The sequence below is a fragment of the Oryctolagus cuniculus genome, chromosome 1 (genome assembly GCF_964237555.1).
Source record: "Oryctolagus cuniculus chromosome 1, mOryCun1.1, whole genome shotgun sequence".
Taxonomy (NCBI): Eukaryota; Metazoa; Chordata; class Mammalia; order Lagomorpha; family Leporidae; genus Oryctolagus; species Oryctolagus cuniculus.
Window position 1 is genome coordinate 54,362,296 of NC_091432.1, and position 25,255 is coordinate 54,387,550.

At 43.6% G+C, this 25,255-nt stretch overlaps 1 protein-coding gene and 1 long non-coding RNA gene across 9 annotated transcripts in view; one reads left to right on the top strand and one right to left on the bottom strand.

Moving 5' to 3' along the window:
• USP47 (ubiquitin specific peptidase 47) overlaps window positions 1-18,191 on the bottom strand; it is a 115,431-nt gene extending 97,240 nt beyond the window's left edge. For 3 of the 8 annotated variants that reach the window (XM_070073259.1, XM_070073258.1, XM_070073261.1), the window contains exon 1: window positions 17,468-17,715. Coding sequence is in view for 4 of the 8 variants with exons in the window: in XM_070073260.1 (XP_069929361.1) it covers window positions 17,468-17,506 (39 nt within the window). In the remaining 4 variants the exon portion in view is untranslated. Of the gene's footprint in view, window positions 1-17,467 lie in introns of all 8 variants that reach the window. The other 5 variants (XM_070073260.1, XM_008266247.4, XM_051824800.2 and 2 more) reach the window with 3 other exon arrangements.
• The window catches only part of LOC127484385 (uncharacterized), a 66,833-nt gene continuing 59,744 nt past the window's right edge, over window positions 18,167-25,255 (top strand). Inside the window, exon 1 of the long non-coding RNA XR_007911305.2 lies at window positions 18,167-18,736. This is a non-coding gene — a long non-coding RNA (uncharacterized lncRNA). The remainder of the gene's footprint in view (window positions 18,737-25,255) is intronic.

The window sequence follows — 25,255 nt, forward strand, 5'->3', positions numbered from 1 at the left end:
TCACATTTGCAGAAAGTATGTTAGAGTAGCCTTACTAAGAAACCAAGTCTGAAGCACATTCACCATTAGTCACCAGGGAAACGCAAATTAAAACCACAAAGAGGTACCACTTCAAATTTACTAAAATGGTTAAACAACAAACAAACAAAAAAACTAAACTGAAAAAAATTGACATTATCAAGCACCAATAAGGATGCAGAGCAAATGGAATTCTCAGCATATATTTCTACTAAGAACACAATGGTACAGTCTTTTGAGATAAGAGTTTGGCAGCGCCTTAGAAAGTCAATATACACTTACCATACGAAGACACACGTCCACCAAAACATGTACACAGATATTTATGACAGCTTTATTTAGAATCATTAAAAATTGGAAACAACCCAAAGTCCACCAGCCAGTGAATAGATAAACAAAAGTAGCATTCATCAATGAAAAGGAACCAGACTACTGATATTTGCAACAACACAGATGAATCTCAAACACTTTCTTGTAGAAGAAAGAAACCAGGTTCAAACTTTACATTGTATATGAGGAGGGTTTCACGTATACATCATTCTGGAAAAGATAAAATAGGAGGACAAAATGATGAATGAATGGTTGCCTGGGCCTGGCAGTAGGAGAAGAGGTAAGAGATATCAGGGAACTTTTTAAGGTGATGGAACTATTATATCTTGAATGTGAGAGTGGATACACAATTATGTAATTCTGTGTATCTTAAAAGGGTAAATTTTACTGTATATAAATTACATCTCAGTAAATCTGACCAAAAAAAAAAAAGATTTCATTCATTTTCCCCAACTACTCAAGACTCTGAAAAACTTTTTTTTTAAGATTTATTTATGTTTAAAGTCAGAGTTAGAGAGAGAAGGGGAGACAGGGAAAAAGGGAGAAAGGAAGAAAGAATCTGCCATCTGCTGGTTCACTCCCCAGATGGCTGCAACAGACAGTGCTAGGCCAGGCTGAAGCCAGAAGCTTCTTATAGGTCTCCCATATGGGTGGCAGGGGCCCAAGGACTTGGGCCATCTTCTACTGCATTCCCAGGCCATAAGCGAGAAGCTGGATTAGAAGGGGAGTAGCTGGGACAGTAACCAGCATGTGGTCACAGCTGGCAGCTTTACCCACTGTGCCACAATTCTGGTCCCCACCCTGAGTAACTTATTGAGCTTCTATGGCCATCACAGTTTTTCTCACCTGGAAAATGAATGGACTGAAATACCTAGATACTTCCTCCCTTCCAGTGTTAAAATCATAGTCAGTTATAGAAACACCTTTTTTTAATTTATTTATTGTTTTACAAAGATTTATTTATTTGGAAGGCAGAGTTATAGAGAGGCAGAAGCAGAGAGAGAAGTTTTCCATTCATTGGTTCACTATCCAAACAGCTGCAACGCCCAGAGCTGGGCTGATCTAAAGCCAGGAGCCAGGAGCTTCCTCTGGGTCTCCCATGCAGGTGCAGGGGCCCAAGCAGTTGGGCCATCTTCAACTGCTTTCCCAGGCTATAGCAGAGAGCCGGATTGGAAGTGGAGCAGCCAGGACTCAAACCGGCACCCTCTTGGGATGCTGGTGCTGCAGGAGGCGGCTTTACTTGCTACACCACAGCACCAGCTCCTAGAAGCACCTTCTATAATGCCTATTCTTAGAACTCTCAAAATTATATCTGTGTTATAATGATGGTAAATTAATATTTCAAGATGAAAGCAAAAATATTTCTAAGTCTTTTAATAAGAAGCTCAGTTATTATCTAATTTTTTATGAATTCCCTTTTATTATCACAAAATATGATACAGACATAAAGTAATAACTTAAACAACCTATGAAAACTTAAAACAAATAAAATTAAATTGCCTACACATATAAAGGGTAGAATTTGTATTTAGAAAATGGATGAAGTGGGGGCCGGCACTGCAGCGTAGCAGGTAAAGCCGCCATCTGCAATGCCAGCATCCCATATGAGTGCCAGTTTGAGTCCTGGTGCTCCACTTCCGCTCTAGCTCTCTGCTGTGGCCTAGGAAAGCAGTGGAAGATGGCCCAAGTCCTTGGGCCCCTGACCCCGTGTGGGAAACCTGGAAGAAGCTCCTGGCTCCTGGCTTCAGATCAGTGCAGCTCCAGCCACTGCAGTCAATTAGGGAGTGAACCAGCATATGGAAGACTCTCTCTCTCTCTGCCTCTGTGTAACTGACTTTCAAATAAATAAATACATCTCAAAAAAAATAAATAAATAAAATGGATGAAATGTATTTATGTTTGTGCATGGATTTTTTTTTTTAAACTAAAGCAATATGCTTTATCTTTTAGGAGATGAGTCATACCAGAAAAACATACTTTTTAATGGGCCTCGAAACTGGGCTTATAATCAAGAGCACTTCTTGATTAAATATTGTAAGACTTAACTTTATTTGAAGCATTGGGAATATCCTTGGGAAGATTGCATTAATGTCCTAATTAAAACCATCCCTCCTGGTGTCTCAGGCATTGGGTTGCCACTATCACCACCAGTCCTTATTCTCCAGCACGGTGCCACCTCAGCAACCTGCAGAGCTTCAGCCACAAAGAACAGGGGAAATTGGGAGTCCTCTATCAATAGGGCTCCTACCAAGTCAAATGCCCACAGACCAGTGGTAAAGAACTCAGGAAGCAACTGGCTAGAAGTCACTCAAAAAAATGTGCCGTGTATGTGAAAGGTTAAAAACCACATCATTACTAACCCCTGAATTGTGGTTTTCAGCGAAACTTCAAAGTACACCCAACTTCTGACCTGCAAACTTCCCTTACAGCATAAGGTGTGAGAAATTGCTCAGGACTTCAAAACAGACCTGCACTCCCAGAGTGCACTAGCAACAATCAGCTACTGGCCCTATTCTGGAGGCAAATGAGTCCTCTCTGGTTAGGCTACTTGCAGACAACAATCTGTGTGTTTATTCATTTTAAATATTTAACAGTTATGCCAAAGGAAATCCAGCCAAAATAATGAATATGTAGAAGATGCACTAAGATACACTGTGATGGAAAACATTTCCGTTTTAAAAAACAATACAGTATCCAATTAAGCAACTGAAAATGCAAAAAACAGATGAGAGAGTAAGGTATCACCAAGTTTTCCTCACAATTTCACTTGTGAGCCAATTTTTAATATTAATGTGAGACACAAGTCTTAGCAATTAAACTTCAAAGTAATTATAAACAAATCTGTTAACTTTTTTCTGGGAAAAAATATATTTGGCCCCCTAATATCTACACAATAGAAATCTAACTCTTGAGGCATATAAAGCCTTTGGAACTTTCAGACATAACTTGCCAGAACTATCTTCTCTTACTGAACGCCAGGCAACTCATGCATCTTTACTAAATTTTTTTTTGCCACTTCTAAGATGCTTTACATACTTACGTGTTTTAAATGGTTTCCTTCTAACTCAAAACTCTTCCCTTCTTCTCCAGCAGTGCAGTCCTCCTTTGTGCTCCAGTACAGATGTTACATCCTCACAGAATCCCCCAAAGCCAGCCACTCCTTTTCCACCACCCCACTTTATTTTCATTCTATACATTTGTCTTGTTACAAACCTATCTCTTCCATTAAACTAGACTAGCATCTAGGACTAGGGCAGGCTCCTTATTCATGAGAAAGCATTAGACAAATTCCAACTGAGGGCCATTCCACAGAGTACCTGATGGGTCATCTTCAAGTGTTAACCTCATAAAAAAACTGAAAAATTATCACAGATAAAAAGTCTAAGGAGACATGATAACTAAATGCAATGTGGGATTCTGAATTTGAATCCTGGGAGGAAAAAAAGACATCAGTGGAAAAATGGGTAAAACCTGAATAAATTCTGTAATATAGTTAACAGGTTTGTACTGGGGATAACTGAGGTTAATTTCTTACTTCTGATCATTGCTCCATACTCATACAGTATGTTAAAATAAGGAAGAGCTAAGTAAATGGTAAAGGGGAACTCTGAAACTCTTCTATAAAGAAATTTTGAGGGGCTAGCACTGTGGCAGAGTGGGCTCCTGGCCTTGGGCCTGGTCCAGTCCTGGTCATTGCGGCCATTTGGGAAGTGAACCAACAGATGGTTCACTGTAATTCTTTCAAATAAAAAAAAATCTTAAAAGAAGAAATTTTGAAAACCTAAGAACTTCACAAACTGAAAGTTTCAGATACTCTGAGCACAAGAGTAGATTTGAAACTAGAGTGGACTGGGGCTGACACTGTGGTGTATCGAGTAAAGCTGCCGCATACAGTACCGGCATCCCATATGGTTAACGGTTCTAGTCCCCGCTGCTCCACTTCTGATCCAGCTCTCTGCTGTGGTCTGGGAAAGCAGTAGAAGATGGTGCACGTCCTTAAGCCCCTGCACCTGCGTGGGAGACCTGGCGGAAGATCCTGGCTCCTGGCTTCGGATCTGCGTAGCTCCAGCCACTGTGGCCATCTGGGGAGTGGGCTAGCAGATGGAAGACCTCTCTCTCTCTCTCTCTCTCTGCCTCTCCTTCTCTTTCTGTGTAACTCTTTCAAGTAAATAAATAAATCTCAAAAAAAAAAAAAAAAAAAAAAAACCCTAAGGCCGGTGCCGCGGCTCACTTGGCTAATCCTCCACCTGCGGCACCAGTACCCCGGGTTCTAGTCCTGGTTAGGGCACTGGAGTCTGTCCCAGTTGCTCCTCTTCCAGTCCAGCTCTCTGCTGTGGCCCTGGAAGGCAGTGGAGGATGGCCCAAATGCTTGGGCCCTGTACCCGCACGGGAGACCAGGAGGAAGTACCTGGCTCCTGGCTTCAGATCAGCTGCGGCATACCAGCTGTAGAGGCCATTTGGGGGGTGAACCAACGGAAAGGAAAGACCTTTCTCTCTCTCTGTCTAACTCTGCCTATTTAAAAAAAAAAAAAAAAAAAACAACCTAGAGTGGACTGAAGTCTAAGCAGCAGTTAGAAGCCCCTGATCTCCTCTTCTATTCTTAGTCCCTTCCTGATAAAACACGAAGCAATTTCTAGAGAGCATAAAACGGAATATCTGGACTAGAGGGCATCAGGATCACTTAACTTTGAAGGGTACCCTATTTGAAACTGGGGAATTAAGTGGAAAACTTCCATATTCTTAGTGATGAGACCCATAATATCCTCTTCTACTCAACACCCAAGTTCATGCTCTCCTCTCAAAAAGATCAGAAGTCTTTTCCAGGAAATCAACACAGCACCAGAGAAAATGTGTCACTAGGTGTTATGGTCTGAATGTCTGTGACCCTCCCAAAATTCCCACATTGAAGCCTAATCAATATGATGATAGGAAGTGGGGGGGGCCTTTGAAGGTGATTAGATCATAGGGGTAAACCCTCATAAACCAGATTAGTGCCCTTATGCAACAGGTCCTAAAGAGCTGCCCTGTCCTTTGCTTCTACCAGGTGAGGTCACTGTGTGAAGGCACTGCTCTTTGAATCACAAAGCAAGCTCTCAGAAGATACCAAATCTGACCAAACCTTGATCTTAGACTTTCCAGCATCCAGAACTATCAGTAAAAATGTGGTTTATATGCTACCTAGTTCAGGATACTCTGCAAACAGCCCAAACCACTATGACACTGAAAGTCTGCAAGGAAATTAACCAGACGTATCAACTGACAGGGAAGATAATAATCACCCATTGGCAGAGTTCCATCCAGCATGTTTTTTTTTTTTTTTTTTTTAAGAATATTTACTTATTTATTTGAACAGCAGAGTTAGAGAGACAGAGGGAGAGACAGAGATCTTCCACCCACTGGTTTATTCCCCAAATGACCACATCTGGGTCTCCCACTCAGGTGCCAGGGGCCCAAGCACTTGGGCCATCTTATGCCATTTTCCCAGGTGTATTAGCAGAAGAGCTGAATGGGAAGCGGAGCAGCCAGGACTCAAACCAGTGCTCAGGCGGCAGCCTAGACCACTACACCACAATGCCAACCCTCAACTTTTTTTTTTTTTTTTTGACAGGCAGAGTGGACAATGAGAGAGAGAGAAAGAAAGGTCTTTCTTTTTCAGTTGGTTCACCCCCTAAGTGGCTGCTATGGCCGGTGCGTTATAGTGCCGCGCTGCACCGGTCCAAAGCCAGGAGCCAGGTGCCTCTCCTGGCCTCACATATGGGTGCAGGGCCCAAGGACCTGGGCCATCCTCCACTGCACTCCCGGGCCACAGCAGAGAGCTGGATTGGAACAGGAGCCACCGGGACAGAATCAGGCACCCCGACCGGGACTGCAACCTGGGGTTCTGGTGCCGCAGGCGGAGGATTAGCCTAGTGAGCCGCGGTGCCGGCCACCAACCCTCAATTTTAAAATTTATTTGAAAGGCAGAGACCCAGATTTCCCATTTCATGTTCACTCTTCAAATGTCTGTAACACCTGGGACTAGGCCAGGTTGAAGCCAGAAGCCAGAAATTCACTCCGGGTCTCTCATGTGAGTGGCAGAGACCCACGTACCTGAGCCATTATCTGCTGTCTCCCACAATGTGTACTACCAGGAAGCCATAATCAGGAGTGAAGCTAAGATTCAGCCCAGGAACTCCAATATGGGATGTAGATGTTCCAAGTGGTGTCCTAACCACTATGCCAAATGCCAACCACCATTCTTTGGCCCCCAGCTTCAGTCTGTATCATCCCCATCTGTTCTGAGCATTTGAAGAGTGAACCAGTTGATGGGAGATCTCAGTCTCTTTCTGCTTTTCAAATAAAATAAAAATAAATTGAGGGGCTGGCATGTGGTGCAGTTGGCAAGGCCTCTGCCTGTGGTGCCGGCATCCCATATGGGCACCAATTCTAGTCCTAGCTGCTTCTCTTCCAATCCAGCTCTCTGCTATGGCCTGGGAAAGCAGTGGAAAATGGCCTAAGTGCTTGGGCCCCTGCACCCGTGTGGGAGACCAGGAAGAAGCTCCTGGCGCCTGGCTTCAGATCGGCTCAGCTCTGGCCACTGAGCCATTTGGGGAGTGAACCAGCGGATAGAAGACTTTTCTCTCTGTTTCTCCCTCTTTCTGTAACTCTACCTCTCAAATAAATGAATAAATATTAAAAAAAAAAAAAAAAAAGTAGGGGCCAGCGCTGTGGCGCAGCGGGTTAACACCCTGGCCTGAGGCATCGGCATCCCATATGGGCGCCAGTTCTAGTCCCCACTACTCTTCTGATCCAGCTCTCTGCTGTGGCCTGGGATAGCAGTAGAAGATGGCCCAAGTCCTTGGGCCCCTGCACCCACGTGGGAGACCTGGAAGAAGCTCCTGGCTTCGGATTGGCACAGCTCCAGCCGTTGCAGCCATCTGGGGAGTGAACCAGCAAATTGAAAATCTCTCTGTCTCTACCTCTCTCTGTAATTCTTTCAAATGAATAAAATAAATCTTAAAAAAAAAAAAAGTTAAAATTGTAATTAGCACAGATTTCCAAGGATCAGATATCAGTATTTCCCAAGAAAGATAAGACTACCTCCATAATACAAATACAATATATTATTTAAAATGTTTTTCAGAAGAAAAGAATGCTAGAAAATTATATATGCTACAGCAGAAAAAAAAATCTTAGTACAAGAATTAGTGGACAAATCTACCAGAAAGCATAAAAAAGAAAAAAAAGGAAATAAATAAATGAAAACAGAAAGAGCAAAAGGAAAATTAGAGAAACTAGGTAGTAGCCCAACATCTAAACAACTAGAGTGAAAAAACAGAGAAAACAAAGAATCAAAGGAATTATTCAAGGAAATGTTCCAGAACTGCTGAGATAAATCCCAACTGAACAGGACAACTCTGAATCTAGCAGAAAGGATCAAAGCAGAATCATAACCAAGTTACATAATATAAGAATTTCAGAACTCTGGAGACAAGGATTCTCCAAGATTCCAGAGAGGGCAAAAATAGTCTCAAATAGTAAAAAAGGGGGCCAGCTATTTGGTGTAGGGGTAAAGCTGCTGACTGCAATGCTGGCTTCCCACATGGGTACCAGTTCATGTCCTGGCTCTTCCACTTTCCACTCTAGCTCCCCACTTATAGCCTGAGAAATGCAGCAGAAGATGGCTCAAGTGTTTGGCCCCTGCAACCTATGTGGGAGATCTGGAAGAAGCTTCTGGCACCTAGCTCCTGGCTTTGGCATGACCCAGCCCTGGCTGTTGCAGTAATTTGGGGAGTGAACCAGCAGATGGAAGATCTCTGTCTCTCAAATAAATAAATAAATCTTTAAAAAAAAAATAGTAGTAAAGAATCTTGTAGGCATACAATGTCTGAATAACACTGTAAACAACAGAGGAAAGCCTTTGAAATTCTGAGAAAAAAATTATTTCCAACCAAGAATTCTCTGTCCAGCTAAACTATCAATTAAACGAGAGGTGAGACAATTTCAGATATATAAGGTCTTCAAAAGATTATATCCCCTGCAGAAAGCTACTGAGAGCAGTCCTACAAAATAAGACAGCAAAGCAAAGACAATGACATCGTATACAGAAACAGGGGCTCCAATACAAGAGCTGAGGGAAATCACTGAGATGCTAGTAAAGCAAATCTAACACAAGAGCTGTGTGCAAATTTTATTAACAAGTTCAGACGGGAGCAGGTCAGACGGCCCAGAGTTCCTTACAATGATTAGACTGTAGGTTTAAACATAGAAGGATATTTACACACTTGACAGTTTGAGCTAAATCACTGTTACTCAACAGTGGCACTACTGGCATTCTTTGTTGTAGGAGGCTGTCCTATGCAGTGTAGGATGTTTGGTAGTATACCTGACTTCCACCTACCAGATGTCAGCAGCACACCCTTTGCTCCCACCTCCAACTCTGCCACCACTTCCTCTAAGGAAAAATGGCCCCCAGTTGAGAACCATCTGGCTAAAGCAATATGTACACAAAAAAAGAAGCAAGTTAAAAAAAAAAGTTTTCTTGGAGAAAACAAAATGTTGTACAGGAAAGGAAAATAATCATAATAAACTACACAGTTCAGCTGTGAACAGTTTATAGTCACAGTAGTATAAACTATGAAATACTGATATATCCAACAACTTATGACAATATTGGGAACACTGGGCAGAGTTGAGAAGTGATCCATGTATGGCTACGGACAGTGGTAAAGCCTCTTCTACAACTGTAAGACAGCAGATAACAGCTTAAACTGAAGTCAAAAAGGAGTACTATAAAAATCCAAGTCTGAAGTATGGAGACAAGTATCAAAACAAATGTTCAAAGTGGTTGCCTCTGGGGATCCTGAAAGGAGGAGCAGAGAGAATTTTCAGAGGACTATTATTTTTGTGAAAAGTTCTACAGAGCTACTTAACATTTATAAATATGTACATGTGTTAACTGACAAAAAATCTTTTGTAGCCTGACTATCATGGACTTTCCTACTGGTTAAAACCACTTTGATTTAGAATCAAACACCTTTCACTTTGAGCCGGGTACTTTTTTTTTTAAAGATTCATTTGAAAGGCAGAGTTACAGAGAGGCAGAGGCAGAGAGATACAGAGATAGATGGAGGAAAAGGTGTCTTCCATCTGCTGGTTCACTCCCCAAATGGCCGCAATGGCTGGACCTGAGCAGAACCAAAGCCAGGAACCAGGGGTTTCTTCCAGGTCTCCCACACAGATACAGGGGCCCAAGGATTTGGGACACCTTCTACAGCTTTCCCAGGGCATTGCAGAGAGCTGGATCTGAAGTAGAGCAGCTGAGACTAGAACTTGCACCCATATGGGATGCCAGCACTGCAGGCAGAGGCCTAGCCTACTGCGCAACAGCGTCGGCCCTTAAATTTATTTTTATTTTATTTGAAAGGCAAAAAGAGACTGAGATCTCCCATCAACTGGTTCACTCTTCAAATGCTCAGAACAGATGGGGATGGCACTGCAGTTGGTGGCCTTTACCCAATACATCACAGCGCCAGGCCATGAGCCAGGTACTTAACCTCCTTAAGTCTTAGCTTCTTCATCTGTAAAATGGACAATGAAGAATATTAGCCGCCTTAAAGGACTGCTACAGTCATTCAGATAATACATGTCAACTGCTTAGCGTGGCTGAGTGGCACATAGTTTACAAATAGTACCTGGGGGGCCCGTGCTGTGGTGCATCGGGTTAAAGCCCTGGCCTGAAGCACCTGCATCCCATGTGGGCGCCAGTTCAAGACCCGGCTGCTTCACTTCTGATCCAGCTCTCTGCTGTGGCCTGGGAAAGCAGTGGAAGATGGACCAAGTCCTTGGGCCTCTGCACTTGCATGGGAGACTCGGAAGAAACTCCTGGCTTCTGGCTCCAGATCAGTGCAACTCTGGCCGTGGCAGCCATCTGGGGAGTGAACCAGCGGATGGAAGACATCTCTCTCTCTCTACCTCTCCTCTCTGTGTAACTCTGACTTTCAAATAAATAAATAAATCTTTAAAAAAAAAATAGTACCTGGTACTCAATTAGCAATCACAGAATAGTTACAAACATTAATGAAGGTAAGTCATCTGTTTAGATAGTAACTCTAGCAGTTGTGAGGAGTTGTTGGAAGCAGAGTAACCATTTTAGAAGGGCTACTAACAAATAAATAAGAAAGTAAGTAATTTCAGGGGCCACGCTTGTGGCATATCAGGTTAAGCCGCCACCTGCAACGCTGGCATGTCACATGGGTGCTGGTTCATGTCCTGGATGCTGCACTTGCAATCCAGTTTCCTGTTGCTGGCCTGGGGAAAACAGCTAAAAATGGACCAAGTGCTTGGGCCCCTGCACCCACGTGGGAGACCTGGAAGAAGCGTCTGGCTTTGGCCCAGCCCAGTCCCACTTTTGCAACACAGAGAGTAAAGTTAAGGTTATAAGAGGCATTTTCTATGTGACGAACTACATGTTAGAAAAAGGGAATAAAAAAAACAATCCCTGGCAGTAGGGTAAGCTGCCACTTGTGATGCCAGCATCCCATAATGTAGCACTGGTTCAAGTACTGGCTACTCCGTTTCCAATCCAGTTTCCCTCTTATGGTCTGGAAAAGCAGTGGAAGATGGCCCAAATGTTGAGCCTCTGCCACCCATGTAGGAGATCCTGAAGTTCCTGGCTCCTGGCTTCAGCCTGTAACAGTCCTGGCAACCATTTGGGGAATGAACCAATGGATTTAAAAATCTGTCTCTCCTCTCTCCCCTGTCATTCTGCCTGTCAAACAAGTAAACAAACAAATAAATAAATCTTTGTTTTAAAAAATCCTAACAAACAAAGAGATGGTGATGACACTAACTAAAACAAGGAGACCTCAAAGAATTAGGTAGGAGGAAGAAGTGAAAAGGTGAGAAGAAAAATGAGCTGTATATTTCCAATATTTAATTTGTAGGTTCCAGAGTACAATCATATAGAGATTCAACATGCAGGTGGAAAAATCTGAACTTAGAAGAGAGGTCAGGGCTAGAAATATAAACGTCTAAATACAGTCAGAGGTTGACACTACACAAATGGATCAGATTACACAAAACAAATGTACAGAGCAAGAAAATGGGAAAAATAAGAATCATGATCATAAAAAATGATATGATTGTGTAAATAACTACCAAGAAAGCTACAGATCTACAAAAACTATAATCAGCCCAATAATCCAGACATCTAGAAATAGCAACTATTAATACTTTAGTGTATTCCTTATTTCCATACATAAACCCCTAAACTGTCCGTTCCTTCCATGACAAAACAGGGATCACCTACAACTCTGCATTAAGTTTTTCAGTTTTATAAATGAACGTTTTCTTGAATACTGACTTTCATTAAACACTCTGATTTATTTAAAACACCGATAGGTATATAACATGGCATACTTGCCTTTCACTGGAAAAGAAGAATCCTATTCTAAATTTAAGAAAAAGGCTCTGTTTTTAAGAATCACCAAAAACAAGAATGACCATTTCAGCACATTTCCTCAAGTGATTTAATTCGAAGAAACAAAAGCAAAAGACAACTCATTTGATGTGTTCTATAACAGACACTGATGAAGACATTTTAGGAGAAATTAGAAGATAAAAAAACAAGTTGTTGATTGTCTGGGAATCTCTTAGTATCAATGCGCCTTATATAGCTATGAGGCTGCTGTGTAGCTGAATTGAGTCAATACACACAAAACACACACAACAGTATCTGGCATATAAATAAATGCTCAATAAATGCTGATTATAATTATCATCTTTAGATGCCAAAAACCAGTTCCAGATGGAAAAGGTAGTCACTGCATGGAGAAGGACGAGAAAATCTGCTGAGATATGGAGTTTACATCTCTATTCTTTTTCTCGCATTTTTCCCATCTACTCTATATTTATATACTCCATGGGCACCATTGTTAGTATTGCAAAGTATTATTTTTAAACCATCAATCAATATTACTTTACCTTTAGTTATAAAAGATAATTGTGACAAGAATGAATTTTTTTCTATTCTGTTTTTCCAATATGACGGAGTACAGTAATATGTACAGTGATCCTCAATAAACGTTAATGTCACAAATTCTTGTAAGGAAACAAAAGAATAAGACAACTAAAGAATAAAATAATTACAATTGGGATAACAATAAAAGGATAAGCTCTCAAAGCCATGATCAACATACCAGTTTAAAGACCCAGATCAGGGGTGGGCACTGTGGCACAGAGGGTGAAGGCCCTGGCCTGAAGCACCTGCATCCCATATGGGCGCAGGTTTGAGACCCAGCTGCTTCACTTCCAATCCAGCTCTCTGTTATGGCCTGGGAAAGCAGCAGAAGATGGCCCAAGTCCTTGGGGCCCTGCATCCACGTGGAGACTCCTGGCTCCTGGCTTCGAATTGGCGCAGCTCTGGCCATTGCAGCCATTTGGAGTGGTGAACCAGCAGATGGAAGACCTCTCTCTCTGCCTCTCCTCTCTCTGTGTAACTCTGACTTTCAAATAAATAAATAAATCTTAAAAAAAAGGAAAAAGACACACAGCAGAGTGAAACACTGAGGGGATGTGCTTTGTTGCCTACCACAATGAACAGATCACATTCTCTTTGCTCTTTTCTTTTTTTTTTTGCCGGGCAGAGTTAGTGAGAGAGAGACAGAGAGAGAGTTATAGACAGTGAGAGAGAGACAGAGAGAAAGGTCTTCCTTCTGTTGGTTCACTTCCCTAATGGCCACCACAGCTGGTGCTACAACAATCCGAAGCCAGGAGCCAGGTACTTCCTCCCGCTCTCCCATGCGGGTGCAGGGACCCAAGCATTTGGGCCATCCTCCACTGCTTTCCCAGACCACAGCAGAGAGCTGGACTGGAAGAGGAGCAACCGGGACTAGAACCTGGCGCCCCAACTGAGAATATAACCTGGGGTGCCGGCGCCACAGGTGGAGGATTAGCCAAGTGAGCCACGGCGCTGGCCTCTTTGCTCTTTTCTGAGTACAATTTAGGGGGAATACTAACAGTGCTGCATTATGCCCAAAAGAGAGAAGTTGAGGATCAACTAAGGAACTAAGAATGCTCAGAATAAAAACCAGAGAAAGTTTTTAGCCCTCTTGCAGTCCTGCTCCATCTTCAGTGATGAGAAAACCTCTGCGAGGGAAAACGCTTGAAAGGCTTCTGTGTCCTCCAGAGGCAAGTATCAAGATGAAGGAATGGAGAGCTAGACTTCTCGCAACTCAAAGCAGCGAACAGGTCTCTTCTAAGACAAATAGGATCACAGATTATTTACGAAGGCCTCCAAGCAAACACAGAAAGCAGCGTGCCAGGGATGAGAGAAAAACCTCCCAGCAGAAGACAATTTGGGTAAAATCTAAGTTTCCTTACAACTCTATAACCACATCAACAAGTATTTTCTCAACATCTGCTCAGGAAAGATGCTGTCCTAGACCTGTAATATGCACAAAAATATAAAACAAAGAAGAGAGACACAAAGATTTCTTCAATCAAGGAATTCGTCACTAGTAATATATAAAATGTACATTACAGTTTGAGAACACAATAGATGCTGCAAAGCACTAGTTATTAATTGTCAAATGAATTCCATGCACATATAAAGATCTGCTGACTGAGAAATCCTTACGGTTAAAATACTCAGAAAAGGCTTCTCAGAATAGGCAAGATATGAGGTACGATTTGAACAATGTGTATGAAGGTTCTGAACACGTAGGTCAGAGAAGTAGGAAAGAGGGTACAGCACAAATAAAAGTGAAAAGCAAGTGAGAGAGAAACCTGTTTGGCTACATTAAAAACTTGTTTCATGGGGAAAGAGATAAGCTGGAAAGGCAGGTTGTGGCCAGAATCAACTATACTGGGGCCTTGAATACCAACCTAAGTAGTTTCAAAGTTATCTTGCATACAAGTCTCTGGAGCAACTCTCAACTCCGCTGAAAGTGTCTGTAACCACAGAAAATGGTGAATAAATAGCATGGCAAGGTTCCAATACTGACTTCTGAATTTCATGCATTTTCATGTGTGACACAATATTATTCTTTTGATTTTTTTTCTTCAACAATTTGAAAATGTAAGGATCACACTTAATGGTCCACACCAAAACAGGATGCATGTTAGATGTGTACCATGGGCTGTGGTCTGTCAACCACCTAACTATACTAAGCTTCCTTCTTTAGTAGTCATTTAAGGTACATTTGTCATTAAGCTTCAGGGACCACAGTATTATTCAGTCAACAACTATACATATCCATACATACACACCCCTAAACAAGATTTAAATGTAGTAAGCTGTCAGAGGTTATTGACGTAAGAACCTCCCCCTGCAAAAAACACCCCTCAATACTGTTGATGAAAAGCAATTAAATCAGATGCAATAAATTTTTAAATTTAAATTTTTAATTCTGCAATTTATTTCACACACTGTATGTACCCAGGAAGTTAAAAACTATTCTTATAGCGCCTCTACATTACATGGAAGCATCTGTAAAACACAGTAGAACTGAGGAACAGGATCAAGGGATGGGAGTTCTAGTCTTAGCCCTGCCCTTTTCTCCTCATGTGTTCCCTAACAAGTCACTTTCAATCCTCTAGCAAAAGCCCCTCAAATGTAGAGTTAAGAGGCTTAATTACTAGCGGATCACTATGCTCTCTATTAGCTTTAGCGCTGGAAGATTCCACTACTACGTAAAAGCACCAGTCAGGGAACATCAAAGATCAACCAAAAGTGATAATTAAGAATACATACACACAGAAAAGAAAGGCTCTGACTAAACAAGGGTAGGCATACACTCCAAGCAGGTAGGAAAATGGGCAGAAACATGCAGTATTATCAAAATCCAGGAACGGCTTGCTTATTTATTTTTTTTTGGGGGGGGGAGAAAGAGAGAGAGGAGAGAGCGTGAGCTCCTATCAGCTGGTTCACCCCACAATGCCTGGGACGAATGGGATTTGGCCATGCCAAAACTGGGTTTCCCCTGTGAGAGTAAGGAACCCAATTACTTAATCCCATTACTGCTGCCTCCCAGGGTCTGGAGAAGTTGGACTTAAGAAGAAACTAGAGTCAGGAGCTAGAGATGCCTATGGAAACCAAGTACTTCAACATGGGATGTGAGCATCTTAACCACCAGGCTAAATGTACACCTCTAGGATTTTTTTTAAGTATCATATTCTACAAAAATAATTGAAGAAAGAGAAGGAAAAAAAAAAAACAATGAATTTGGTCATTTAAGAGATCACTGGTGACCTTCAGGAACATATTTTCAGGATTCCAGAAGCAAATATGGAAGTGGAGGCAATCAGCTGGACAAAGAATGAGTAGGGCCATTAAAAGAAAGAAAAACCAGTCAGCTAAAAAAGGCAATGGCCTCAAGATTTGACAGTACTGTGTACGCGTCTAGAAATTATGAAAGAAACGGAGACTAAGGAATAGAAAATAAAGGCATATGGTCTACCAAAAGTAGAAAGGAAAACAAAAAGTTGTGATGAGCTTGAAGCATCAAAGAAGGGAAATGAAAGAGAAACATTCAATCTTTAAACTTCCAAGAGATAATGGCAGCATTGAAATATCAGTTTTGCACAACAGATATATTCCTGGACGCTATTTATCTATATCACATTTTCTATGAATTACTAGGGGAATAAATTATAAATTATAAATAAAATAAATTATTAGGAAAACAAATCTAATGGTGTGTTTTCTTATAGTGAAGTCCCACCTATACTGTAGTTTCTAATGGAAAAAAAATAAGTATTAAACTCTGTTTTTAAAGAATGAAAAACACCAATATACAGCTCCAAGAGGAAAATGTTTATACTTTTCTTATACAACTATCACTTCCTTGCATAAGAATTACTTATGCAGTATAATGTACCAAGCTCCTAATCAGAGTGCAAAGAATTCCAGTGTTCCCTCTCTGAGCTCAGCAAACTACCAAGGCAAGAATTCTGATCAATTCATCTGTTTAGCTGCTTTGCAGAGTTGGTGATGCTGGGAGAAAAAAATACTGACATCCTTGCAAAACAGCTATCACTGTCCACCTGGTCAGGCTGGGAACATATTTGTTTCATTCGAGTAGGTAACTCCAATGATACCACTTTTACAGAGTGTCAGAGCTTGCTGAAGTATCAACAAGTTGTTAGAAAACAACTTTTACAAGGCAAAAACATTTAAGAATTGTAACGATCACTCATAAATATATCAAGACCCTCCAGAGCTAATTTCAACCCAACACTTGCCTATTTAAGGTATATGAGAAATAAAAATCCAAAGCATTAGCCTGATGATCAGCCTGTTAAAAATACACATTTGAATGCGCTTAAGATATTTATAAAGCCAAGAGAGATACTATTAATATATTGAAACTCACTGGCCAGTGCTGGATGGAGTCTACTCTTAATCTCCTACTACTATTCAAGACAAGCCAAGAAGTCAAGGCTTCTCATGTCGCTTGCTTTTAAGAATTTAAGAAGCCACCCCAATCGGCACACACAACCCAGCCACCAACACACAGTGCAGCTCCCCATATGGCAGCGCTCGGCTGTCCCCTACCAGCAAAGGAAAGTGCCACTGACTACTTTGCCCCGACCTTTGGTAGGCCCCGGTTAGGCAGGCCCATAGTACTACGAAGTAACAGGAGTTGAGAAAAGTCGTAACAGTTAACTCTGCCCTCCCACAGATCTCAACTAGGGTGTAGCTTTCACCAGCCTTGAAAGCCATCCCCGGCCACTGTCAAAACCAGAAGCAGCACCGTCACCCTGTAGTGCCACCCGCAACTGTTCCAGGGTTTCTTTGACATGATCCCTCTCCGTCTCGGCTCCACGCATTAGATAAGGGCTAAAGCCCCGCTGGCCCCCCAAACCAGGACCTGGCCCCTGCCCGTTCGCTCCTTTATTTGTTCAGCCCAGCAAACCCGAGGCGGGGTGGTGGTGGGGGGAGGTCTCCGCTGCCGGCCCCTGCATCCCGCGGGTCTCCCAACTGCTCGCCGCCCCCACCCCACGCCCCCGACCGCCGCCGCCGCACACCGCCTCCTTCCCCACAGCCCGGCCCGCATCCAGCCGGCCCCGCGCCCGGGCCTGCGCTGCTTCGAGCGGCCGCAGGCCTCGGGCCTAGCCTCCTCCGCTGGCCCCTCACCTCTTTCGGGACCAACTGGTTCTCCTCGCCGGGCACCATCGCTCAGACTCCGGGCCGCTCCTCTCCGCCCTGCCGGGGGAGGGGGGAGGATGGCGGCGGCTCTGTCTCAGGAGAGAACGGCAGCGGCGGTCATCGTCTCCGCCGCCTGCGCTCCGGCGATCGCGGAGGCCTCAGCCTGGGCCTCAGACACCAGCGCGCAGACACCTACCCAGGGCTCCGCCGCCGCCGCCGCCGCCGCCTTCGTCGTCGGCCCCTCCCCCAGCCCGCTGCAATCAATGGAAAAATGGCGGCGACCGCTCTCGCGAGAATTCGGCCCGTGGGGCTGCGAGCGCCGAGCCCGGCGCTTAGGGCGTCCGGGTGGTTGTCGCTCGCACACTTTTAATCACCTGGGTGTCTACTCTGCCCCGGGATGTACAGAATGGTCGAGGAGCCCTGCAAACGCCTTTCGTTAGAGAAAAGAAGGACCTTGCATCTCAAGGCTCCCTCTGTCGGCAGGGAAAAGGCCAGGCCCCAGCGTCTCCATGCCCCGCTCTCCCGAGTGCCTGCGCATCAGGAAGCGGCGCCAGCAGAAAGGCCCTTGGCTGGCCCCGCCGTCCATACGCTTCTTTCCAGTCAGTCCAGCTTCCGAACGTCCTGTCCTCTTCAAACACCCCAGCCTCTTGCTGGAGGAGAGAGCACCGTGGGATCCCGCCCGGCCTCCGCCCTCGGGCAGGGCTGTGGCCCGTCCAGTCAGAAGGGCCAGCGTAGTATTTACCCTCCTCCCCACCTTCCTCACGATCCCGCCGGGAGGGACCTCGGGGCCCATCTTCCACTGGGAGAGGCAACACTCCTCGCCCCAGTGAAGTGGCGGCATCCCCGGCCGCGTCCCCCAGCTCCATCCCCGCCCCCTTCCAGGGAGCGTCCTTCTCCAACGGGGCCAGGTTCCTGCGATGGACGGACGTTCTGCTTTGAAAATGAGCGAACTTTAATCTCCTGTAGCTACAGAGAGCGTTGTGCTACGTGTTAGGTTAAGCAGATTTCGCAACAGTCGTTTTTCCAAACGTTAGTGCTTCCATTACGAAGGCAATGATGGATGCAGGATTGTCAGAGCGCGCTGGGCGAACGCAATCCTGCCGGATTCCCAACACCCACAGCGTCAGCCACCTGCACCTGGGATCTCCAGACTTCTTTTAGACCTTCGCCTCTGTTACAAAGGCAGAAAAAGGTATCCACCTGTTGACCTCAGCTGTGCACTCCTGCTGTGTGCAGCACTTTGTAAAATGTAAACGGGTAAGGTAAAGATGAAACAAACATTTAAAAAACTGAGTTTATTATATTAAGGGCATAAACATTTCTGTTGCTCCCGCTAAAGAATATTTAGCCAAGTATGATTGGTTTGGATTAGTTTTTTAAAATTTTTAATACTTTGTAAAGCAGTTATTAAAATACTCGATTCCACACACGGTTCAGGTTATTTCTGGACTTGGTGTTCACAGGCTGCCATTAGCTGAGAAAAGTAACTGTCGAAGATGTAGATACTGATGGAAGAAGTACATCTTTAGCTGCTCTTAGCAACCCAACACCCATTTTTAAAAATCAGTTCCAGCCACAAACCCTGCAAAGGTTTTTGTTGAAATTCCAGTAAGTTTCCATCTTCCCTGATAACAATCAGAAGATGTGGCATTTTTATTCCTTTAGCAAGTGGGTTCAAAATGCTGTAGAGTAAATTTCTTGGAAGATTTTTTTAATAGGTTGAATAATTCTGACTTCAAGTTTGAGTGTACATGTACCATGTTGAAGTTTCTTTGGGAGCACTAGTCTTTATTTAAAATTGTGATATTACTTAAGGATTTTTAAAAGTAACTTTGACTTTTCAAAATATTATCTTTTTAAAAGGTTTATCAGGGGCTGATGCTGTGACATAGAAGGTTAAACTTCCACCTGCAGGGAGGGCATTCCATGTGAGATCCTGTTTGAATCCTGGCTGTTCCACTTCCAATCCAGCTCCCTGCTGATGTGCCTGGGAAAGCAGGGGAAGCTGGCCCAAGGGCTTGGGCCCCTGCACACATGTGGGAGACCTGGAAAAACTTCCTGGCTCCTGGCTTTGGCCTGGCCCAACCCTGACAGTTGGCGGCCATCTGGAAAGTGAACCAGCAGATGGAAAATTCTTTCTGTCTCTCCCTCTCTCTGTAACTCTGACTTTCAAATAAATAAAATAAATCTTAAATAAAATATCATGTTGTGACATTTAAAAATAAATAAAAGATTTATTTACTTATTTGAAACACAGAGTTACAGAGAGAGAGGGAGAGAGAGAGAGAGATATCTTTCATCTGCTAATCCACTCCCCAGATGGCTGCAGTGGCCAAGACTGGGCCAAGCCGAAGCCAGGAGCCCAGAGCTTCTTCCCGGTCTCCCACGTGGGTGGAGAGGCCCAAGCACTTGGGCCATCCTCTGCTGCTTTCCCAGGCACATTAGCAGAGAGTTGGATTGGAAGTAGAGCAGCCAGTATTCAAACCGGTGCCCATATGGGATCCTAGCTTTACCCACTACACCATGCCAGCCCTGTCAAAACATTATCTTAAGATTATTTATTTTGGCCGGCTCCGTGGCTCACTAGGCTAATCCTCCGCCTTGCGGCGCCGGCACACCGGGTTCTAGTCCCGGGCGGGGCGCTGGATTCTGTCCTGGTTGCCCCTCTTCCAGGCCAGCTCTCTGCTGTGGCCAGGGAGTGCAGTGGAGGATGGCCCAAGTCCTTGGGCCCTGCACCCCATGGGAGACCAGGATAAGTGCCTGGCTCCTGCCATCGGATCAGCTCGGTGCGCCGGCCACGGCGGCGATTGGAGGGTGAACCAACGGCAAAAGGAAGACCTTTCTCTCTGTCTCTCTCTCTCTCTCTCACTGTCCACTCTGCCTGTCAAAAAAAAAAAAAAAGATTATTTATTTTGATGACTGAATTTTTGGGCACTCACTTAAATTTCACACCTGATGTGAATGACTCATTTGCCTGTCCAGAGTTCCAGCCTAGAGTAGCACACAGACATATTTTTGCATCAAAATCACATAATGGAAATAGTTCCAAATATCTGTTTTCAAAATGTCGTCCTCATTACTCGGACGTAGCTTCTGCAGAGCTCATGTTAGAGGTGTCACCTCCATTATCATGGCTTATGCTTGCATTATTGTCTCCAATTCATGTTTTCTTCATGGAAATCTTTTTTAGCTACTTTAATTTTAATAAGAGTTGATTTAATGAAGCAATCATGTCATCAGTAAGTTTATGTAACTTGGCACACATAAAACTAGAATAAATCACATTATACTAAGAGGCAATAAAATGAAAGACTTTCTGAATGACTCTACATTACAGAACTCACACTTTTCACTTAGGAGGAGTGAGATGCCATTATTGATCTAAATGTTAAATACTACTGAGGCTTAATTTGTTATGTTTTTACATAAAAATAAATATGAAAGGGAGTTCTCATATTTTCTCCTTACAATCCTTCTTCTCTGGTTGGATACTCTTCTCTTTAGAGGCCATTGACCCAATCATACTAGAGCCTGGTATGTTGGTTGGTATTAGGTAAATATTCATGGAGCAAGTATATGAATGTATGAATTGACTAATAAATGGACAAATACAAATAACTGAATATTCTTAGTAGATTATTACTGAGAGTACATGTACATGTGTTTATTTTGCATATGAATTTTCCCTCTCTAGTCCTGACCCCTCCATGGGCTCTGAATTCACTTCACCCATTTGCCTTTATGAAGGCTTAATATATCTGAAACTTAAAACTTGACCTAAACAGAGCATTTGATTTCCAAGCCCCCTCTACTTCCCTCCTCTACTTTCCTTCTATGATGTACCCTTCATCAGTTCTCCCCCACTGTGATAAATCATACACCATCGTCAATTCAGTTTATCAAGCCAAATACCTGAGAATACTGATTTTACATTCAGTTCATTAGTATCATATACCCTGTTGCTTCCACCTCTGAAATATATTCCTAGTCCATCCACTTCTCTCTTTAACCACTACTTCAATCCCTCCATTCTCTTGCATGGACCACTTGCCTCCTAACTGGACTCTTGGTTTCTACTCTTACCCTCAACAATCCATCTAGAGTGACCTTTTGAAAATATAAGAGATCTCATCCTTAAATCCTTCAAAGATTTCCCATCCCACTCCAAATAAAATCCACATCATTATTTGCCGTGGCCTGTAAAACCCAATATAATCTAGCCCATCTGCTTTGTCCCTACATAGCTATCACGTTCCTCCTAGACCCCAACAACCCAGCCAATCTGCCAGTTCTGAGCTTTTTAAATACACAAAGTTTGTCTGGCCCTCCAAAGCCTTTGCATCAATGACCCCCTTTGCCTGGCATTATCCCTTGAAGTCCTTGCTCTTAGCCTAGTCCCATCTTGTTATTTGGGGTCCCAAAGGTTACCTCCTCAAAGAGGCCTTTCATGACTATTCAATCTAAACTTTGTTGTTAATGGAGTCTCAGTGCCTAGAACAGAGCATGACACATAGTAGGTGCTCAATTTTTGTTGAATTAATGTTTTTTTTTTTTTTTTCCAATCAGAGTCACCTAAAAAAAAAAATGCCAGGACTGGTATAATTCAAAGGCTCCTTCTTTTCCTTATATTCTCTGGGAATATCTTCCTTTTCATCTTCATTTTAAAATGTTATAGTATAAACCCAATTAAAATGTAAAAAAAAAAAAAAATCCCGTGAACCCAGACTGGAGGACATTCTACAGGATACTTGGTCAGTGTTCTTCAAGACTGTTGAGACTGGGCTGGTGCTGTGGTAAAGTGGGTTAAACTGACACCTGCAATGCCAGCATCCCACGAGGGTACCAGTTCAAGCCCTGGCTGCTCCATTTCCGATCCAGCTCCCTGCTAATGTACCTGGGAAAGCAGCAGAGGATGACCCAAGTGCTTGGACCCCTGCTATCTATGTAGGAAACCCGGAAGAAGCTCCTGGCTCCTGGCTTCAGACCAGCCCAGCTCTGGCTGTTGTGGCTCTTTGGGGAGTGAACCAATGGATGGAAGATCTCTCTCTCTGTCTCTCTTGTTCTCTTTCATAATTCTGCTTTTCAAATAAACAAAATATCTCTTGTTTAAAAAGAAAGAAAGAAAAGGAAAAGAGGGGGCCAGTGTTGTGACATAGCAGGTAAAGCTGCAGCCTGCAATGCCAGCATCCCATATGGGCACCAGTTTAGGTCCTAGCTGCTCCACTTCTGATCCTGCTCCCTGCTAATGCGTCTGGGAAAGCAGCAGAGGATGGCCCAAGTGGTTGGGCCCCTGTCACCCACATGGGAGACCCAGATGAAGTTCCTGGCTCCTGGCTTCTGCCTGGCCCATACATGGCCATTGTGGCCATTTGGGGAGTGAACCAGCAGATAGAGAATCTCTCTTGCTGTCACTCTCACTCTCTGTAATTGCCTTCAAGTAAATAAATAAAGCTTTAAAAATAAACAACAAATGATAGTCACACTGAATTTGGAAAAAATAACTTTTTTTTAAGAGCAGTTTTGGCTGAAGCTGTGGCTTACTTGGCTAATCCTCCACCTGTGGCGCCGGCATCCCCGGTTCTAGTCCCAGTTAGGGCACCAGGTACTAGTCCCATTTGCTCCTCTTCCAGTCCAGCTCTCTGCTGTGGCCCAGGAGGGCAGCGGAGGATGGCCCAAGTGCTTGGGCCCTGTACCCCATGGGAGACTGGGAGGAAGCATCTGGCTCCTGGCTTCGTATCAGCGCAGCGCCGGCCATAGGAGCCATTAGGGGAGTGAACCACTGGAAGGAAGACCTTTCTCTCTATCTCTCACTGTCTATAACTCTACCTGTCAAATAAAAAAAAAAAAGAGCAGCTTTAAGTTCACAGCAAAATTGAGCAGAAAATATGTAGGTTCTTTATGTCCACTCTCCACACACACCCTCCCCTAGTACTGACAGCCCCCACCATAGTGGTACATTTGTTTCAGGAATAAACCTACTCTGGAACATCATTATCGTCCAAAGTCCATAATTCACATTAGGATTTATTCTTGGTATTTTCTACCCTATATGTGTTGACAAATGCATAGTTTCTCTGCCCTAAAAGCTCTCTGTGTTTTGACTGTTTATCCCTCTCTCCCTCCTAACTCCTTGTGATCACTGATCACCTATCACTGATCTATAATTTTGCCTCTTCCAAAATGTTATATAATTGGAATAATACATATGTGTCCTTTTCAGATTGGCTTCCTTCATTTAGTAATATGCATCTAAGTTTCTGCCACATAGTTTCATGGCTTAATAATTCATTTCTCCTTAGCACACAAGAATAGTCCATCATCTGGACTGATACTACGGTTCATTTATTCACTAACCTTCCAGAAGACATCCTGGTGGCTTCTAAGTTTTGGCAATTATGAATAAAGCTGCCATAAACATCTTGTGTAATTGGCATAGTTTTTTAATTCATTTCAGTAAACACCAAGGACTATGATTTCTGAATTATACGGTAAGGGTATGTGTAGTTTGTTTTTGTTTTTGTTTTTGTTTTTTGACAGGCAGAGTGGACAGTGAGAGAGAGAGACAGAGAGAAAGGTCTTCCTTTTGCCATTGGTTCACCCTCCAATGGCCGCCACGGCCGGCGCACAGTGGCCGGCGCACAGTGGCCGGCGCACCGCGCTGATCCGAAGCCAGAAGCCAGGTGCTTCTCCTGGTCTCCCATGGGGTGCAGGGCCCAAGGACTTGGGCCATCCTCCACTGCACTCCCAGGCCATAGCAAAGAGCTGGCCTGGAAGAGGGGCAACCGGGACACAATCCAGCACCCCAACCGGGACTAGAACCCGGTGTGCTGGCGCCGCAAGGCGGAGGATTACCCTGTTGAGCCGCGGCACCGGCTCTGGGTATGTGTAGTTTTATAATGAACTGCAAAACTGTCTTCCAAAGTAGCTATACAATTTCTTCTCCTACCTCAATGAATAAGTGTTCCTGTTACTCCCCATCCTCACCAGCTTTTGGTATTGTCAATGTTTTAACTTTGAGCTATTCTAGTGGGTATGTGATAATATGTCATTCTTGTTTTAAATTGAAGTTCCCTAATGGCATATGATGTTGAAGACCTTTTAATATACTTACTTTCCATCAGTTTATCTTCTTTGATAAGTGTCTATTTGGGTCTTTTGTTCATTTCTTAATCTTGTTCATGTTCTATGGTGAGTTTTGAGAATTCTTTGTATATTTTGGATAGCAATCCTTTATCAAATGTGTCATTTGCAAATATTTTCCCCCAGTTTTTGTCTTATCATCTTATTCTCTTGACATTATCTTTCACAGATCAAATTTTTTTAAATTTTAATGAAGTCCGGCATCTTAATTGTTTATTTAATGGATCATGAATGCCCTGGGTATTGTTTCCAAATAGTTATCACCATACACAAGACCATCTAAATATTCTCCTGTTATCTTCCAGGTTTTTTTTTTTTCATTCTTTCTTTCTTTTCTTGTTTGAAAGGCAGAGTTGCAGAGAAGAAGAGGCAGAGGGGGGTGGTCTTCTATCCGCTGGTTCATTCCCCAAATGGCCACAACAGCTGGGTCTGGGCCAATCTGAAGCCAGGAGCCAGGAGCTTCCTCTGGGTCTCCCATGTAGGTGCAGAGGTCCAAGGACTTGGGCCACTTTCTACTGAGTTCCCAGGCCATAGCAGAGAGCTGAATCAGAAGTGGAGCAGCTGGGACTCAAACCGGTGCCCATAGGGGATGCCGGGGCTGCAGGCCGGAGGTTTAACCCACTGTGCCACAGCACT